Source organism: Grus americana, chromosome 19, assembly GCF_028858705.1.
Source record: "Grus americana isolate bGruAme1 chromosome 19, bGruAme1.mat, whole genome shotgun sequence".
Lineage (NCBI taxonomy): Eukaryota > Metazoa > Chordata > Aves > Gruiformes > Gruidae > Grus > Grus americana.
Genome location: NC_072870.1, coordinates 11,880,525 through 11,900,228, shown reverse-complemented (window position 1 = coordinate 11,900,228; position 19,704 = coordinate 11,880,525). Strand labels below are relative to the sequence as shown.

The 19,704-nt window shown below is 43.1% G+C and overlaps 1 protein-coding gene across 2 annotated transcripts in view; it reads right to left on the bottom strand.

Annotated features, from left to right (window-relative positions):
- Positions 1-19,704, bottom strand: part of KSR1 (kinase suppressor of ras 1) — a 72,684-nt gene that overhangs the window by 11,907 nt on the left and 41,073 nt on the right. The window contains exons 3-13 of one of the 2 annotated variants that reach the window (XM_054847424.1): positions 11,194-11,341; positions 8,580-9,051; positions 7,687-7,691; positions 5,707-5,767; positions 4,504-4,587; positions 3,862-3,923; positions 3,648-3,754; positions 3,171-3,339; positions 1,820-1,861; positions 810-864; positions 30-75 (exon numbers count right to left, since the gene is read on the bottom strand). In XM_054847424.1, the coding sequence (XP_054703399.1) occupies positions 30-75; positions 810-864; positions 1,820-1,861; positions 3,171-3,339; positions 3,648-3,754; positions 3,862-3,923; positions 4,504-4,587; positions 5,707-5,767; positions 7,687-7,691; positions 8,580-9,051; positions 11,194-11,341 (1,251 nt within the window). Of the gene's footprint in view, positions 1-29; positions 76-809; positions 865-1,819; positions 1,862-3,170; positions 3,340-3,647; positions 3,755-3,861; positions 3,924-4,503; positions 4,588-5,706; positions 7,453-7,686; positions 7,692-8,579; positions 9,052-11,193; positions 11,342-19,704 lie in introns of those variants that run through there. The other variant, XM_054847423.1, reaches the window with a different exon arrangement.

The following is a 19,704-nucleotide window of genomic DNA, read 5'->3' as shown; positions in this document are numbered from 1 at the left end:
TTGTACAAAAGGGAAGCCAGAAAACCTACCTCTGCTTCACATTCGACTCCATCGGTCTCTGGCTGCTGATCAGCACTAACAAGAGAAAACAGGTTTACAGTGAAACTAATGTTTGCGTATCCGCCCGAGTTAGAAAAGCGGGCTGCTACATATGCCATTAGCGTAGTGGAAAGACACAAATAGAGAACAGATCTCGGTAGCATTATAGTAGGTCAGGGAAAAATACAATTACTGCCCCACTTAACAGATAAGGACTTTCTAAGCTTCCTTTGGCAAATGAGGGACAAAGACTTTGAAGTGATTTTCAATAATTAAGTGATCGGAATTGGTTTGGCAGTGCCATGGCTGTATCATTACAATGTTCCAGTAATGGATACTCCTATTCCTACTCCTGAAACACCCACAGCAGAGAAGCAAGCGTGACTGCTGGCAATGCAAGCTAAAATTCTACGTGCATGCCCTACAGCTCCAGTCCTTAAAAAGATGTCTGCTTGCAGCCAAGCGTGCCATGCTCTTTTTTAATCATAAAACTCTGTAACTTCTATTTCATCAGACCTTTCTGATCTCGGGAATGCACACATAATCGTAACTAGATATTAAAGTAATGGATTTCTTACTGTCTGATTGAAAGTAAATATCATGTTCAGCTTTATAAAACTGGGAATATTAGTATCACCCTTGCTGTCTAAAAATCATCCTGTGAGTTCTCAGATGGGAAATTCAATTTTGGTCATAACATACCCTTCAGACTGATCTGAAGATTATCAGGTAAATGCTATGCAAATAAAAGAATTTAAAACTATACTTACTTAGTGTCTGCAGCAGTTTCTGGAGGTTGTGCTATTTGTGCAGGACTGGGAATTTCTGGGAAAGTAGAAACATTTATGATACATATTTTACACTTTAATAGATCAGAAGTTTTAACATTGCAATAGTAATTATTTGCTGCTTATTCAGAAATTCTAAAGTAAACTCAACCACGTATGATTTTATACTGCTAGTCATTTAAAACTGTGCTCATCTTTCCTGGTTACTTCCACACCTACTGACCGAGCCCAGCCTTCTTCCCATTCACCTACTTATCTGTAATGTCTTTCAAGGTCAGTCTTTGTTTGTGAACTGCTCACACACCTTCAGGTTGCCTTGGACAATCAGTAATACTTTGGTCCTCACAGAATGAGGCCGTTTGAATTCATCTATACTGCAGGCCATGTATTCCAACAGCACCTAGTCTGTGCAGTGTCACTAGTGCACAGGAGATTCGGCTTGGGTTGCAAATCCTTCCAAAATTCAGAATAAATACTCCGTACCTGGCATCCCACATCATCAATTCTCACTTTGGAAACAATCAAGCTGTTTCTAAGTTGGCAAGCTGAACAGTTGACTGAGAAAATGAGTTTGTACATGCAAATTCACATATGAATAGTGTTTCATCCTTCTTAAATCCCAGAGCCGAGAGCCTCAGTTCATAAAGGGAGCTCAGCACTCCTGAACCGACAGTGTCCAGTTGTACTAGCTAAGTATATAACCCCAAAAGCGAGTCTTTTCACAGAAAACGTGGCTCTGGATAGAATTCCACAGCAGAAAGCTACTGTTTTACAACTGAATATTCCAAGTTTCACCTTAGTAAGTAAATCACATCACTACCTCATATTAGGTGAGAGAGGCCTGAATTATATACCAAGATAAGGGAAAGTTTTAATCAGTTTAGATACTTTTCAAAGCACAATTATTGGTTTTGGGCAGCATGCAGAAGTTTACAAACAAGTTACTTTTTGGCAGTAGAAGCCGGTTAGTAGAATTAAAACAATCAACTCACCTGGGAAGACAAATTGTTGTCTATGCTGAATGTAGTAGGCAGCTTTTTTTAAATTTTTTTTTAAATAAAGGACAGCAAAAAAAATTATCAGGAGAAAAAAAAAACACAAACAAGTTAGAGGATCATCAGTAAGTGCCCCATACGCATTCAATGAATTAGTCCCAACTCACTGTTGGGAAACAGATTAGTAGATTATCAGCCTGCTTGAGGGGGTGAACTTCAGCACATGCATTTTTGGAAGACTGTGATAGACGATACTTATCAAATGAAAGCCACATTATCAATAAGCAAACGGTCTGGAGGGAAAACAACACATTCATTCAGACTTCAAGTGGCAGAAGCAAATTTAGAGAACCCAAGAATGGTAAAAGGCAGGCTCAGGTAAAAGCTGGTGCTTCGACGCTTTCTCATGGCTTCAGCTTTTCAGAGATGCACCCAGAGAAGCTGAAGCTCATGAGCCATTTCCAAGCATATTTTTTATTTCAGTGAATTTGAACAGTATGTCCTAGTACAAAGTAGCTGCAGTAGAATCCTTGTACTAAACTGGCTCCGCTTCTGCTCCTTTTGAGTAGGCTAAAATAGCGACTTTCACTCACAGATCAAAAGCTTGATGCAGAATACAGCAATGTTGAAAGCTAGAAGTAGCAGCTATTGAGCAGCATGTGACTTCATTTCCAGATCAAAGGAATTAAATTTATTCTCACTATGTAAATCTTTGACCTTGTCAGAGATTCTTGCTTCTATCGACTGGTAAAGACTGCACATTTGGGTCCTTAATTTGTGAAGTATGTAGGGTAAATTCTTCTCCACCACATGTGTATGTCAATAGTTTAAAAATGGGTGTTGGTTGTTGGTTATCTTTTGGAAGGGACTGGTAAAGTATTTCATTGCAGTTCTTGTTTTCACCTTTTGCTCTAGCAATCAACTTACTCATAATTTAAAGCCACTGGCAACCAAACACAGCAGGCAGCATACATTTTACAGTACAATGAGAAAAGGGAGGAAAAAGAATATAATTAATTTTTTTAGGGTTTGGTTTGTGGGGTTTTGTTGGTTTGTTTTTGTTTGGGGTTTTTTTTGCAAAAAAGGAGAAAACAGAAAGATCAAATCATTTAAGAAAGGTGCCAGCACTCCCTAATAATCTGTCTCCTGCTAAGGTATCTTGTTGATACCACTTAAAAACTTTTAAGAACAGACCATTTTATCAGGTAACAAGACACACCTTCACACCTTGCTTTAGACACAACCATGGATTCAGAAACCTGCAACTACTTAGGAAGCTTGGTCAGGCCCTGCTTGCAGAGAGGCCTTTCTGATCTTGGCAGAAGTCTCCTGAAAAAGCTAAGTTTACCTGGGAAGTTAAACCGCCCATCCCTCTGGCCCATAGGAGATGGGTTTGGGGGAGGTGTTGCACTGGGAGGGTTAGAAGACTGGAAAGGTGCTGGAGAAGATGGTGTAGATGATGTTGTAGAAGAAGGATTACTGCTAGAGTCCAGATGATTTATTGCTGGTGGATGCTCCTGCAAGCAAGGAAAGGCGCTCGTGAGAAAACAATAAAAAGAAAGAATTCCCCTCAATGTTTACTGAACAACAGTGAAGGGAAAGCTGTCCCTAGCCTCCATCATAGCATAGTTTTGCTAAGCGAGCAGGCAGCTGGAGCTGTGCACAACCTGTGTTTTACAAGAAGTGTCACATATCAAAGTCTCCTCGCAAAGCGAAAGCTCAAGGTGCCATTCTTGCCCCAACCAGCGAGGTATGGCTGCCGCCTCTCCTTATTGTAGCTCCTCAGTGACTTACAGACACAAGACTCACTTCAGTCACCACGCACCTTTTTAGTTAGTGCTTTGGGAAGAGTTCCAAACTGTGGTTCTGTTGGTCTGTCTACTGGATTATTGATATCTGAAGGGACAGACTCTGTTCTTCTTATTTTTGTTACTGAAAAACAGGTTGGAGAAGGGAGAAAAAAGCTTTAATCAGACTTTTTATTCTTGTGATACCATCAATTACATTGAAATGCTAAGAACTTGTAGAAAATTACTTACTGGGAAGGAAGGATATTCTACAAGCAGGTGCCTCTTTAGTACATTTGTTGTGACATTTTAATCTGAAAGAGAAACGTTACATGTTAAATAGCAACTTGTTCTTTCCCAAAAAGAGGAAGCCTACCCTTAATTTGTAATTCTTATGCTAATCTCAGAGGGAGTTCTGGAATGCTCCAGGCCCCAGAGCAGCAGGCATTCATATGAAGAATACTATTATGTGTGTCATTAGGCTAATGAAAGCCATATACATATCTTAGCATCTGATTTATTTTTAATACAGTTACCTTCACTGACTCTCATCCTGCGACAGTGAAGCACTAAAATCTCAGCATTCTGGACTAACAACCCAGAAAAGCAAAAATTAAAATCCTCACTGTTGTTTAGGTATCCAGCTCCCACTACAAGATTTGCCCGTGATCAGGTAGGAAGCCTGTGGCAGGGAAATAAATTTGGTCCATCTGTGTGTCAGGCTGCCAGCCTAAGTGTAAGTTGTGCCAAAGCATCCCTTTACCAGTTCAGAAGCTGACTGGAAAAACAATGCCACTGTTAAGAGTGCGTCACATCAAGAGATACTTGTCACTGGCAAACTTTAATGAATCAAATGCAAAGTTTTTCTGAAAAAGATCATCACCGTGTGCTCACCTGCAGTGCTTACACTTCACCCCGAACATCATGCTTTTCTGACAGACTTGGCAAATCTGAGATAACCAAGACTTTGTAGAGAACCTAAGTGGAGACAAGGGGGGGAAATTATGTTAACTGGTGTCTAAAGGGACATTCACTTTTGTAGGTAGTTACAGACAGGCTGTGCTCCTTTAGCCCCTTCTGAAAGGGCAAGTGGTGGTGTGGAAGAGACTTCTCACATTTCTGATCAGAAAGCAACCGAAAGTAGGCTGGCACCAACTCTGCTGATCTCTTGCTCATTCTCCACTCTTGGAACAGGGTGGAGAGGTGCTCAGAGGTGTCTGCCAAGGAGACAGGGTGTGCATGGACACACATCTCTAGAACGCCCTCACAGCTGCAGCTCAGCAATTACAGATCTGAAGCCTCATGCAGTCAAAGATACCCAAGTGACAGAGTATTGCTTCTTTTCATAAAAACCCCTCAAACTGGAATTGAGCTTCACCTCATGAAACAAGCAGGTACTCTGAGAGGGGGCAGCTAGCAGACACTGCAAGTGCAGATCCAGCCCATGAGCATGCGCTGCCCGTCAGTCGCTGGCGTCCCTCCTCAGGTCACCAGGACGTGCCACTTACATTGTGGCTGCTTATATATGGTGCTGCTTATATTCACCTCAACATCTTTGTAGATCTGGGACCCAATTTATGGTGAGTGGGTGGTGGTAGGAATGTTATGCCTTTTACCAGAAAATTAAACAGCTTGGTTTGTTTGGCATTAGAACTGCCTAGCCCAGTTTTGGTTTGGATTTGGGAAGGGCGGATGCAGGAAGCCACGAGGGAGGGAAAAGGAAAGATATGCTCTTTCCAGGTAGGCAGGAAGGAACAGCTTCCCTTTCATTTGTAGCAGTGGAAGTGTTTCAGAAAAGGCATTGTTACACTTTGGCATGCTTGTCCTAGCAGCCCGTACACAGCATTGCTACTGCTGGTACGCTGCTCACTACGGAATCACGAATCAATTGGCTTTGTAAAAAGGATTGCAAATGCTGGACACATCAGTGACGTTTTAAAAAGAAATGAAGCTGAAATACACATTATAGCAAAAGAGGCACCCGAGCCAACTTCAAACCAATCTTAGGGTCGTCCCTGCTCCAAAGGCACTACACAGGACGCAGTCCTGGGCTGCCCCTCCGTCTCATCTGTGGCTCCCGCAGCAGGTGCTGCTTACCTGTGTGTTACAGCTAAGCCAAAGTCTCTTCGTACCGTTTGAGGGGATCCTTGGGAGAGTTCTGACGGAGAACAAAAGGATGTTTTAGGGAAGCAGTAGCCACAAGTGGTGCTTACCAGTCTAGACAGAAACAAAGCGATCGCTGCCATAGACAAGGACTAGTAGCCACAGCACTGTTAGTAGCACAGCTGAGACTGGTTTCCCTTTTGCTGTAAAGCTATCAGATACTATACTACTCTTTTATTTGTTTTCATATGGAGGCAATGTAAGATAAGATTTGGTGGTAGAATCATAATTCTTCCTTCTTTTTGTTAAATCATTATGTTCTACGTTTAGGGATTACAGAAGTCCATCTGAGTAGGTCTAGGCCATTCTTAAAACAAAGTAGAAACTCAGACTTTACTCCCAATTAGTTTACCACAAATACCATCACCTAGTTTTAATGCAGCGCCAGCAGACTTCAGAATATTCTTTTACAATGCAAATTATTACCTGCATTTTATAGATAGGGCCAGTGTGACCCAGAAGAATAAAAAGATTTATGTGAGATCATTTAACTAACTGATAAGTGCAGAAAGGGAGAAAGAGACTTCAAAATGCCAGTCCAGCGCTCCAGTGGCTGTATCACATAACTTCCTGAAAACTCTCAAATACTAACATTCTGGCATATTTCTTGAATTAAATCTATAGCCTTATTGCAAATCTGGAGAAAACTCAAATCTGCAGACATCAACACAGCTTCAAGGCTGGACACTGTCAATGCTTACAAAAAGTCAGTCTCTTCCTTTGACCCTAGGTGGCACCAGATTCTTTTTTTATCATTATTCCAGTGAACTTTTAAAGGTATCTGTGGTCTTCATCGTCTTAGAATGGGCTGGAATGACTAGTTGCTTTTCCAAGGAATATTGCTGATCTAGTGTGGCCATCTAAATGCACAGTCATCTGAATTAATCATAATACAACAGTTAAGATGGCTGCTAACATCAGTTAAGATAGCTAAAGCCTTACTGAAGTCCTGATGAATATAACAAATTCTGGAATTGAATGGGATTTAGAAGAGCCTACAGTATAGATTTTAAAAGGGACAATATGACTACATGCACAGAAGCACCAAAATTTTTCATTTCTGCTGGAATTTATTCTAATGCCTTTTTTATTTATTGCATAAATTCTTATCACTCTCCACAGAAAAGCTCGGATTTCTGCTTGCATTTTCATTTTACAATTTTCTTCCTATGCTTTTTCATTTCTGAAAGTAATTCCTGGGAATTTTGTTTTAAAGGGCATTACATACACGTGTGGTGCTACAATGTCCTTATTTGGACTTCTATACTTTACAAAAAGGTGAGACACTTTCCAAGATGCCCGTATCTCTCTACGTTAGCTTCCAAGGTTACAGGGTGTGTTTGTGAGACACACACACAGAGTCACATCAGGATAGCTACGACACTGAATGGCATTGATAATTACTGGATAAAAGCACAAGTCCCAGTTCTGTAAACCCTTAAACGCATGAACAGACTCAGCAACGTGAGAGGAAGTATTCCACATTTAAGCACATGCTGAAGCGTTTCTCAGAAGGTTGCACACAACTAATTTAATTACAGAGATACTTGGCAATGAATATCCAAAGATACTAAATGGTTAGGTATGACATGATTCCCAGTACCAAGAGGCACCAGTTAACAGCTGTCTGAAGTCACAGACAAGCAAATACACCCAAAGCCCTTGCTTTAATCCTTTAAACATCAGTATTCATTTTCCTCGCTGTTGTCATCTGAAGAAATACCAGGTACAAAAAAGACCATGCAAATATCCTGCAGTAGGCCACACTCCTGTTAAAGGTAACAGAAACTCTGGGACTGAAGGCCCTATTGAGGACCTCCAGAGGTTGCAGAGGAATGATCAACAGATAGGTGTCAAGGACAGGCTCTTCTTTCTCAGCAATGAAACAGAGACAGCCCTGTAAAAATCTCTTACCAAACCTAGAGAGAAAAAAAAAAATTTTTTTTTAGACATTCATATTTATGTGACAGGACACACACTTTAATGCATCAAAAGCACAGCCCTTTCTGGTAATGCTCACACCCAAAATCTCAACTCCATTCTGAGCTGGGCTAGTTTCCTTTTAATAAAAATGTAATCTTGCAACAAGGTCCCAAGTACAACACGCGATTTGAGCTCTTCCAGCTCTGTGGTCACAGAGTTAGGGTAAGCTGTAATGGTCCAGTGCCTGCTACAGAATCTGGATGCTGACCTAAGTTTCTGCAACGTTTAGGGATAGCCAGAGTCTTTGGAAGGCACATTTCATTCCCAGTGTCAACTATGAGTTAAATGTTAGATTAATACCTTCCCATCCTACCTACACAAAAAAAGCATATCTCAAAGCCTGGATCAGTCCAAAAAAAAGGTGTAGCCTAAGACCATTTGCCTTGTTATAGAGCTACAGTTGTAATAAACATGTTTTAAAGCTCAAGCTAGCAGCTAATGTACATCTTAAGATAAAAACATAAAAGGATACCAGCCACCTGAACTGCAAGGAACATTTAAGGACAGAATTACAGTATGTGGAATTGGCTACTAGATGCTTGAGAAAAAATAGCTGGGGCCCTTTAATAGCAGCAGCCATCCCAATCTCCCCAGCGGTTGTAATTTCAAATAAATTCAAATAAATTTCAAGTAAAGCACACTATTAAGAAGCAGGTTTTGTGGTTATCTTAGAATAGCCTGATACAGATTTTCAGACTCCAGTGAAACCATGACAAGGCAACTGGACACCAGCTCTTTCAGAGTCAGAATTGGAGCACTGAACACCTGTTGGTATGAACACAGCCCACCAGTGACCACGGGGAAGGAGGAAGTGTCGTGCTTACTTTATTGGAGGAACTTCATCTATCCTGTTTCCCAACTGTGATTCATGGGACTTGCTCCTTGTGAGGGTTGGAAAGTTAGGTAGCAGCTGAAAAACCTTCCGGCAAGGAGGGGGAGGAGTCCGTGGTGGCTTCAACTTATGCCATCTCTTGGTTTGAGGAGTGGTTGGTGGAGTGATGGTGATGCTATGAGGAGTCCTTGGTGTTAACCTTCCACTGTGTGCAGGGAATGCAAAAGGGTCCAGGAGGTTTTCTGCATAGATAGAAGGTCCGTGACTCGAGGCAAGAGAATCTGAAGATGGGATTGTAGATACTGACACAGAACGTGCCTGCTGGCTGTTGCCCTTGGGAAGATGCAGTGCAGAGGGAGTCCATGTGGGCGCAGAGGAGCAGGGGGATTCGGTCGTGTTTGTAGAGCTGTTCTCTCGGCGTGCCTCGGAAAGATTCATCAGCACATCATCTTTTAACTCCCCGCCTGTGCACCAACCACAGCAATGTTAGCAACTGACTAAAAAGAAAAGCCACCGTATATACATATACCACATCGTGCTGCTTTAGGCTGTAAGGTGGTTTTTTGCCCCTGCTTTGCACCTAGCCAAGGTGCAAGCCTAGTTCCTCCTCCCCTGACACCCATCTAAGCCATCAGCTAAAGTAGCCTTTAAACAGAGAATGGCAGTAATTACCCTTCTTTCCTACCTGTAGCTACGGATCTCAAAAGCTAAAATTGGGTCCTACACTCTAAGATGGGCTGAGTTTTAACAGATTGGGGCCCGATTGAAGAAAGCGGGATATACATACCTGCATAAAAGAGGCACCCACACCCCAGTGCAAACCTATGTGGCTTTGGTGCCAATCTGTTGAGACACATCTGTACATCCAACTTGGCACCCTGTCTGCTTTTAGACTCTTTTAAAAAGGAAACTATTTTCTATTAGCCAGCAAAACTGCTAAATACCACTTAAACTGAGAAAGGCCATTAGATTGGAAATAAGGGGTATCTAGGAGCTCCTGACACTCGTTTGGCCCCTTTTCTCTCTCTCTGGCACATAACCAGTGCCTAGAACTCACCTGACACCTGGAGCTCTGGGGCACTGCAGTTCCATTACAGGCAGCAGCAGCACTCAGCACAGAGTTGCTGTGTTTGTTCAGACTTTATTAGAGCTGTACCAGGGACAGACAGCTGGACAAAAAGGAACCACATCCTGCTGGATAGCTGGTGGAGCCCAGCACTGCCTTCTACAACACCTAGCACTGTAGTTCAGAATAGTCCAGCACAGCTTGTAGACCAATTCTGGGTATAAATGGGGAAAAATTGTACAAAGGCCTGCAGGCAGCAAAGCGGGAATGCACAGATTGTTGGGATAATTTCAGAGGCCTAATTCATCAGAATAACTCTCTGGCTTAATTTTAAGTATGTCCTTAATGACTTAAATCATGGTGAAAAGTCAAAGCTTCAGGGCTTGATGTCCTGTTGACCAGTCAGTGGTTGAAAAGAGATGATATACCTGGATTTTAAAAAATGCCATTTCATTATAATAAGTGAATGCCATGACTTCTGAACAATGGCTGGTTCTGCCACAGTATGGATGGGAAATATTTGAGAACTCGGGACAAGAAAGATTAGAAAAAAGGAAGTATGAAACTGAGCTGTTTGCTGACTTTTCCATTAACTAATCTTTATGATTTGCAAATGGTATGAACTGTCATAACACCAACAGGAAACATCACCTTTCAGTGACAGATTGATAATTGTTACAAAGAAAGATCTGATGCACATTAGTACCAGTAAGCTGTGAGAAACACTCCCGACCAAACAGATTTTACAATGCCATTGAAAGGAGCCTGGGAGGTGAGAAGGGGAGAAGGTGAAACAGTGCTCTGGGAATCTTGAGCTTGACTGATCTTAAATAACTCGGTCAGATCCGTTTACATGCTGAACCTAGGCATTTCTAATTACACAGTACCCTTCTTTCCATAATTTCAAGGTAAATCAGGGTTCTTCCTAGGTCTTGAATCTGCTACTGGAATTTGGCTAATGATTCTATCAATTCTAGCAGTCAAAGAAAAATATCAGGATGCAAGTGGTTTTAAGGAGAAATGAATCAAATGGCACACTACGAGCTACACAGTGATAAAGGGTTGTCACAGCAATGTTGTTCTCTTCCAAAGCATTGAGCTGAACAACACTCAGGCTTCTGAGCAAAGTAATGCCAAACAGAATTACACCTTCTCTCTGCACTAGCAATATTTGGGGAGGGGATTACCTACAAGAAATCTGCTTGTATTCGTTAGGTCAAGGATTAACTGGAGGCACAACTCTGAACAGAGAGGGAATAAGGATATAGTCCATTGAGTAGGAGAGGATATTTTTACGTACATTTATTTCCATTTATTTATTTATTTGACATGCCGTCAAAACCAAATCCAATCCACAGTTCTAGATGCCGTTGATCATTGCAACTTCATGTACATCCAAGAGCCATAACCTGACCCTGGTTACAGAATATACCCAAAGACATTCTGTAGAGGTTTTTGCAGATTGTCTCATATGAAAGGAAGCAGGATGGGGCTGGGTTGCTGAGAAACTAATTCCATAGAACAACAAGGCAGTCCGTACCTGATGCAGTCACCTTCCGTAAGCAGCTCAGTGCCCCGTTGAGTCTGGAGCACTCCTCATCTCTGGCACCACATCTCTTCATTGTTTCTTTTACCTTTGACTCATTCATTTCTAGTAAGGCATCTAAGGTTAGCTCCTCTGGTATTCTCTGCAGAAAAACAAGATGATGCATATATTTTTTAATATGCATATATAAATAAGATTGTCACTTGTTATTCTGATGTACTTTAAATAGTGCCCCTGTCTCACTGCCTGGTCTGACTCATGATTTACTCATTTTGGTAGTGCATATCTCTCAAGGATCACCGGGTCAGTAACGACCATGCGGCAGATCTCAGCAGCGCTCAACAGCTGCTCCCCCTCCTCCCTACACCATGAGAGACCAGGCGTATGCTCGAGTGTGCTCTGTATCATTAGGATGTTATGGTCCTTCTCTGGCATTTTAGTTAGGATTAGAGGTGACTGAAATATTCTTCTCCCCTTGTGGAAAGTTTCCACTCACTATTTTTGAAAAGCAACTAATGAAAGCTTAACTTTTTCATTAAAAATAGCAGTCAGAAACAAAACAGGCCTAAAACCTGAAAAAATGTCAGATAAAGATGTTTGGCTTTTCAGTAGGGAAGTGAAAAGTAAAAACAGTGAGGAAAATAACTTCTTTTGTTAAACAAAAATCAATGTTTTGACAAAGAGATAGTGACGTCCTCCTCAAGCAATTTTTCCTTCATTAGAGAACCTGCCTTACCCATATCTTGCATGGAAAGATATTTGTACAGAACTCCTTGTATGTCTTAATACACCAAAGCCCCCAAAGTGACCAGGTTTCGATCAGGCAGACACAAAAGATGCAAGAGACTGGGAAGCATGAAATGATCTGGTATTTCCTGACACAGAATTGAGCTGTGTCGCCTCTCTCCTCCCCATTCAAATGTGTCCAGTGTAAGTCTGCACAATTGTGGTTAATAAACAAAACCAGGATATTTAGCCCAGATACCCAGGAATTTCCCTGAAAGTTTTGCCTAAACAAACCTCACTGCTGCCTGCTCTCACAATGAGATCACAAATTTCACAATATTTGGCCTCTTTCCTAAAGTTTCAACTCCTGGAATCAAGCTATATAAATGGGTTTCAACTTTTGTTTGAACAGGAAACTCAAAAGCGTGTCTCACTGCTTGGAGAAACAAAAAGCTTCAAATCCTCTAGATTCTTAAACTCCATTTCCGACTATAAATCAAATTTCAGTGTTGTTGAATGTACTTTAGCAATCACATCTTTCTTAATCCAGACTCATGCCTTTGAGATCTGACACATGACTTGATCTTAACTGTGACGGTGCTAGAAATAGCCCCAACCTTTGGAGCTTTGTAGGTGGTAACACAAAGAGTAATCACATAGTTTCCATTTTTAGTAACTGTTGCATGGAGCAAAGCAAAAGAATAAATTAAGAAAGGGCAGAAGTCTAAGAAATGCATTCTGCATCTACTGTCACATACCCTGAACCGGATGAAACACAAAACACAGCTGACTCAAGGAGAGGCCAAGAATTTCAATGAGCAGTAAGCAGAAACAGGTCCATAGTAGAGCCAGAGTTCAATGAAGTTTGGGTAAATTTCCTGTTCTTCTATAATTAATATTAGCAGAATAACAAAAGCACAGATATCCCACCTGACGCTGGGTATTATTATTCATTTTTCTGTACACCTGCACCACCAAGATGCAGGAGTAAGACTGCCCCAAAAAACTTGTTCCTGAGTGACTTCTATTTGGATAAAATGCAGGAAACACAAAGACCCCAGTGACAATGCGGTGCTGAATCTGCTCTCCTGGGATTCCTCACCTGATACTACACTCCAAAGGACAAAAAAACTCCAGGGGTTGAGATCATCTGAGTTGAAATTGGAATGGGTTTCCACAACTCAAATATTCCAGCATATAGCCAGTACACGTTTGCTCACACAGAGCCCCAGCCAAACTGGGCTGATAACAGAATTAAACCAAGTCCCTCTTATCGTTAGTTATTTCCCCAGCATCCCCTGCATTCCTCTCCCCTGCACGCAGACGGGCAGCTCACAGAAGCATCTTTGTTCAGTGGTATCACAAGGGCAGCTCTGCGATGCGGGACGTCAGTGACACAAGCAGCTCTAAAAGGGACAGGGACTGGGGACAAACATGGAGCGAGTTTTAGCGTAATACGGAAGAAAGTTTTCTACACCACCATGGCTGGTGGTCTGGAGCAGGGAAGCTAGTGTTTCCCCGTTAAGCATAAGGGAAAGCCAATGTCTCTTACAAAAACATTTATCCCATTTCATGCTTTTACACGGTCTTAGAGTAAGCGGGATTACAGCGATGTCATTCCTGAATTATCTTGAAACATTTCCTCACCCCCACCACTCCCCACTAAGAAAACAACCCAGATTACGTAGCCACTGCTTTAAGCAGCAGCGTCATTCCGGATCCCACTATAAGTTCCCAAGTCACGTTACCCAGTATCACCTCACTTCCCTATCCTTCGCACGACACAATGTAACCAGTAACTTATTAGAGCTATTAGTAAGTCAATCAGTAAAGTCAAAGAAACTAAGATTTCCTCGGGAAAGCAAAACTTTTCCACCACAGCCAGTTCCATGGCCCAGACTTCAAATGGTCAGCACAAGCATCCCTCCCTGGGGTGGGACCGGTCGCAGTGCCGCTGGGGATCTAGTTTCTCCAGTGCCTGGCTCTGCGGCAGGACCCAGAGTGGACAGGCATTGCCGACCGGCAGCGCTAACGCTCAGGGCAGTGACTGGCACAGGAGGTAGCAAGGCTTGGCAGCAAACGACATTTGGGCTGGCAGAAACACTAGTGAGCCACAATGCTTCGTAAAAGCAAGCGTGGCATCAGGTACTGAAAAACATTTTCCCTGCCCAGTTTAGAGATCACAGGAAAGTCAGTAAAACAAATATGAATAAAATAATTTAAAATACCAAAACACAGAGGCTAGGAAAAAAGGAGGAAATCAGTCTGGGCAGCAAGCCTGTGTCCACTCAAGCAGCCAGCATGCAGCCAGGTTCTCTTCTGTCCGTTCTCCTTTTACGAGGAGGGCAAAGTACAGCAGTTAGCTGGGCAGATGCCACCGCACCTTTGACAAGAGCCCTGTACCTCTACAGTTAGTCCTCAGTGGAGTAAGAAATGGGCTATTAGGCTTTTGGACTGAAAAAACTGAGTATATACTGAGTGTGTGCTTCAATTTGTATCAATAAGGCAGAACTGACTACTTTATCTTACCCCCAATTAGCTCTCCTGGTTGTGATGTACAGACAAGGCTTAACTGGGGAATTCCCATTCCACTCTGTAAGAGGTATGTGGAAGGGCATCCAGGCTCAGCTCCTGGGTGTAACAGCAGGCACACTCACTGCTCCCAAGGCACAACTCACAAAATTGTTGAGCTCACAACCAGTACAGCTGCCCGAGGACGGCAGGGATGGGGTGCTGCAGTGTCCACGGCATGGGCCTGGGTCCTGCACAGTGGCGGTCAGAGCCTCACGGGTCTTTCTCTCATTCCCAGAGGGGAGCACAACCAAATGTTTGCTGGCATAGAGAACTTAGCTGTCATCTTTGTCCACGACTGCCTCTTCTTGCAAGTCTGATCATGTTTGTTTAGTGCTTTTCTTTTTTAAAGATCAAACCCCTGCAACCAGGAATCCCCAGCTTTCACTTTTAATTTTCAAGCCTTCCTGGTTGCCAAGAAAAACCTTGAGAACAAATTTTTAAAAAATTACAAAACATTCCAAACTACTGAGCTTTTTAGAAGTGTTAGGGCACTTCTTCCTTTGTCTCATTCATTTGCAGGACACAATCGCTGTGGAGGGCTTGAACACCCCTAAGCTGACCGGTTTCACTTCCTTAAGCAGGTCTGCCCTACAACTCAACGTATGGCTTGCCTTGAAAAGCTAGAAGGGTTCACCCAAGGCACAACTGAGCAGCAAAGGGCAGCCCCAGCTCTTCACTGCCAGCTTTGCTCTGCATCCCTACCACGATCTCACGCAGACACGACTCTGACAAAGGGTCCAGCCTGCTGCTAGCTTGCCCCCTTCCTGGACCTGCATGTGAAGTCCAATCTTCTCTTTTTGCTCAATAGTTTAATTTTAGAAAGACAGAATAGCAAGTTGTAGGAAAGTATAAGTACAGAAAAGGAGATTATATTTAAACAATCCCAATGACCTTGAGCTGGGAGAGCTCAGACTTTCTGAACCTGCTGCCAGGCCCCATAACACACGACAAAAGAAATAAGCCTTAAAACAGGGCGGGGGGAGAAGTAAGAGGCTTTCTTTAAACAGCCACTCATGTGCTGCACATATGTGGTGGCTTAATATCAAACTCGTCAACCTGATCCCTGTACAATTGGCCTGATATGATTTAGCTCTGTGTTAGCCCCCCAGCCAATGTGATAATGATGAGGGTCACTAGTTCATGATGGCTCTTAAAACAGGTTCCGTTGCTGCTGCTGCTCTGGCTCAGCTGCTGAGTTGGGGGGAAGAATGTCCCCTGCGAACACCCTGACAGCATCCATCTCAGAGAAGCACGTGGTGGGCTCCAACTCCCTCAATGCAAGTGCAATTCCGGGCCCTTGCAAAGGGGTTACTCCCAATCTTCAGCCCTGAGGGTGACAAATGGGGGTCCAACAGACCCCTCTCTACCTGCTGCTTCACGGGTGCTGTGGCTTTAAAAAAATACAGCTTTAAAGAAATGCAGCTTAAAGGCTTGCATTAGGGCCAAGCTAAGTACCATCACCCTGGGCACACCTTGCCTTGACTACAGAATGACAGGGGAAGTTGCAAGATACTCAGATACTACTCTAATAATAAGGTCAGATTAAAAAGAAAGAAACAGCAGGAGGAGACAGAACCTGCTTTCAATCTTTCAGCACCTCAGAACTGCCAGCAAAATCTAAAGCCTTACTCACCACACATTGCTCAGCAGAAGTGATGCTAAAAAGCCCAAACCAGGAAATTGTTCCTCTCTACAACAGGTAAGAGGACTTTTCTACAAAGCTCTCCTGCTTATCAGATTTACGGGCCGTGCACTTCACGGTACACATGTTTAAAAGAGAGAAAAGTAAACCACAGTGTATCCAAGAAGTCATCCAAAGGTTAGCCTCAATTAGTCAGGGTGAAGAGTTCACAATAGTGTAAGAAGGTCTTTAATCTTGTCTGGTGTCCAACTTAAATCCCTGAAACATGGCAAAAATGCTGGTATCTAACACAGTGGATGGGTTATTTTTGGTAAAGATTCCTCCCTGCAGATAAGCCTATGGAGCTAATGCTGCTGCTAGCACTCTGCAAAATCAGTCTGACCTGCTCCTTGACCTAGTAGACATGGCTCTTCCTCTAAAGCTGGACAGTTGTCAAGGCCCCAAATGCCTCCTCTTAAATCAATACATTCCCTCACCAATCCTCGTCCCGTAAAGCAGCAGATGCTAGAAGAAAGCCCATTACATAAGGTGCTTAAATTCCCACTGATAGCTCTAAGCAAAGCATCTAAGGATGCTCTTAAGAACATCTTGTGCCTGCTAGTTGTTATTTTGCTCTGGTTTTCTGGTATCCATTGAAGAAGGTACTGAAAAATTGTTGTATTATTACATTTCTGGAGATTTTGTGAAAGAAAAAGCCTCTCACATGAAATTTCTAGCTTGCATTAAGCTGTGAGTATGCACAGGCTATGGTTTCACAGAACATCTCCCTTGTCACTGTTTTACCTCTCACACAAGAGATGGGGTAGAGAGGAGCTGACAGTCTCAGGCATTTCCATCCCGTTTGCTCTTTGTGGACAGGATAGCTGCTGTCACTTACTACTTTTCTGTGGGAAGACGGATTAGCGGTTGCAGTGTTTCACTGCAGATCCCAAGGGGTAGCGTGAGCATCGTGCTGACCTTGAGCCACGAATGAGTCAGTGAACAAGGCTGTGCAAGGGGCACCTGGACCTCTTGGCAGGGGAAGGGAACCCTGGCAGTAGTAGAGCCCATTTTCCAAGAGCACTTTACACTGCAGAGAGGCCCTCAGCTGGAACATGGCGATGGAGTTTTAGGTCCAGGAAGCCTGCAGGACAGAGTTAATTTGCATACACACAATTAGCACATTCAGGATCTCCACTATCTAGCAGTCCAGTCAGAGCTTCTGCTGCCAGACCCATGGAAATCCCCAGCAAGTGGCCAAAGTCCTCAGAGTCTGTTCATGTAGATATGCTGACAGAAAAAGATGAGAGGATACAGCTGTAGAAACCTGATAGGCTTAGGCAGATCTGCTTCTCCTACTCCCCCAACCAAAGTAAGGATGCACACACGTAAACCCCACACTTTTCCTCCAACAACTGATCAGCACGATCTGCTACTAGCTAGATCGCAGTCCAAGCAAGCATAACCACCTGCCATGGTCTCATAGTATCAACCCTATGCCAATGCCTCATCCTCTACAGATTTCCACAGGGGCAGCAGGAGACTCTTAGCAGACAATGCCTACTCAAGGCACGAACCTTTCCTGCTCTGCTCTCCAGCGTGCCAAGCGCTGCCCCTGGCTTGCTCAGGAACCACTCTCAACTACTTACAAGAAAGCAGGTCTTTGGCATAAATGCTAATTGGGGAATGAGACAAGTTTCATAAGCAAAAAGGAGGTATTAAAAAAAAAATATATAGATTGGGAGTCAAATACATTCCCCAATGTAACAGCCACAAAGCAGACCCCACCACAGTACTGTTTCATCTGCTCCCACGTAGTCTCCCTGGTGGCAAAGTTCTGCCTAGAGCCAGCACTCCCTAGGGCAGGATTTGCCCCTCCCTGGGCATGACAGTTATCTCCTCTAAAAACAGCTTTCCAAACTTGATTGACTGGAACCCCTGCTACGTGGTGAGCAGGGCTGGTTCAGACACGTTTCAGAGGATGATAAGGAGATGACTTATGTTCTTAAGTTACTTTTTAAGATGGTGACAAGTTATATGTGGGAACAAATATAATAGTGATGTTTCTGGGAAGAACAACAGTAAAGTCAGGATTTTTTTCTGTGTTGAAGAAAATAAGCCAATAGAGATTTTTTTAATCTTTTTTTTTTGGTAGACCTGCCCCAAGCCCAGAACCTAGTAAGTAGCTCTGCAAGCAACAACTTCCACCAATCTGAGTGGGGACAGCACTCTGTTCACATCCTTCTTTCCTCCCACTCCCCCCCTCAATTCTTGACTCCAGCTCTCAAGGGGAGCAGGAAAATCCAGATCAGTATATTTTTCTAGGTCCATTTTCAGAGCAACTTTTACCCACTGGAGACCACTACACAGCTTAAATATATCTTCTGTCTGTATGGTTCCTTGTCCTGCCTTTTCTAGTTCTCAGTTTAAGTATCTCTTTTCCCAGTTTCAAACCACCATATTTAACCATTTATGCATCATTTAACGGTGTTAAACTACCTGTACACAGTGCTAATCAATCTCTAGGACTCCTAGCCAAAAACAAGGACTCCAGCATTTCCTAGAAAAAAACTTAAAAAGAAAGTTACAGAACAATACTAGCCCAGCTCCAAAGCAGAGCCTGCTCCACACTAGCCACCATTTTCTATGATAAAAATCTGTCTGGCAACTGATTAGAGGAACAATAACAAAGAAACAGAAATAGCACAAGTTGGGGTAGGGGTTCGAAGTTTCCTTACCCCTCAGAGTTGTGTATTCACAGACAGCAAACAGGATCACAAACTTGAAGCTTGTGTTCACCACCTACCTCCAAGTCTGCTAGGTCCACACGGAACAGCCCTTTCACTCTGCGCAGCATGACCGGCTGAGTGTTATCCACGTTCACAGGAGTTTTAGCTGTTGCCCAACGCCATAAACAGTGCATTGTTATTACTATAATCTCTTTGAGAACTAAAGGATTTTACAAGCAGTCATTATTCTTGTTTTAAAGATAGGTTTTCAAAGAAAGAAAGGAGCCCGACAACAAGACAGCAATTATAACAGCAAGAGCTTTCAAGCTTCACAATGTCTAGAGCAAGTCACTGAGCAAAAATAGTCTTTACTCTGGACTAGAGGAGTCAGCAGATATTCTAAATTAGAGCCAGTGCTCTATTTCTGACAGGAGAGCCTGGGAGTTTCTGTGCTTCCCCACATGGCAGCTTTATTTGGGAGAGGACTGGGGGGAAGAGAGGGAAGGAGAACAGAGAGAGAGAAAGAGAGCTTTGTTTCTCTAACCCTGAGCTAAAAAACTGCTTGCAATTAGGCTGTTTTTCGAAGGTGTTATGTCACAGATTAGCACAATCTTGAAATACTCCCTCCAGCAACACTAGAAATGCAAAGGGAATCAGAACCATTTTAAAAAGCAAAAACCCAGGAACAAGCAGGGGGTCACAGGAGAGCTCTTCACCCCCTGCACTGTACCTGCTGCATCTATTTAGACGCAGAGGTGGCCAGGAAGGGCTGTGTTGCAGCTCCAAGACTCCACAGGCACTTGGCAACTTCTACAACTAGTTTCAGAGCCTGAAAGTCTCAAGAAGAGAGGGCTA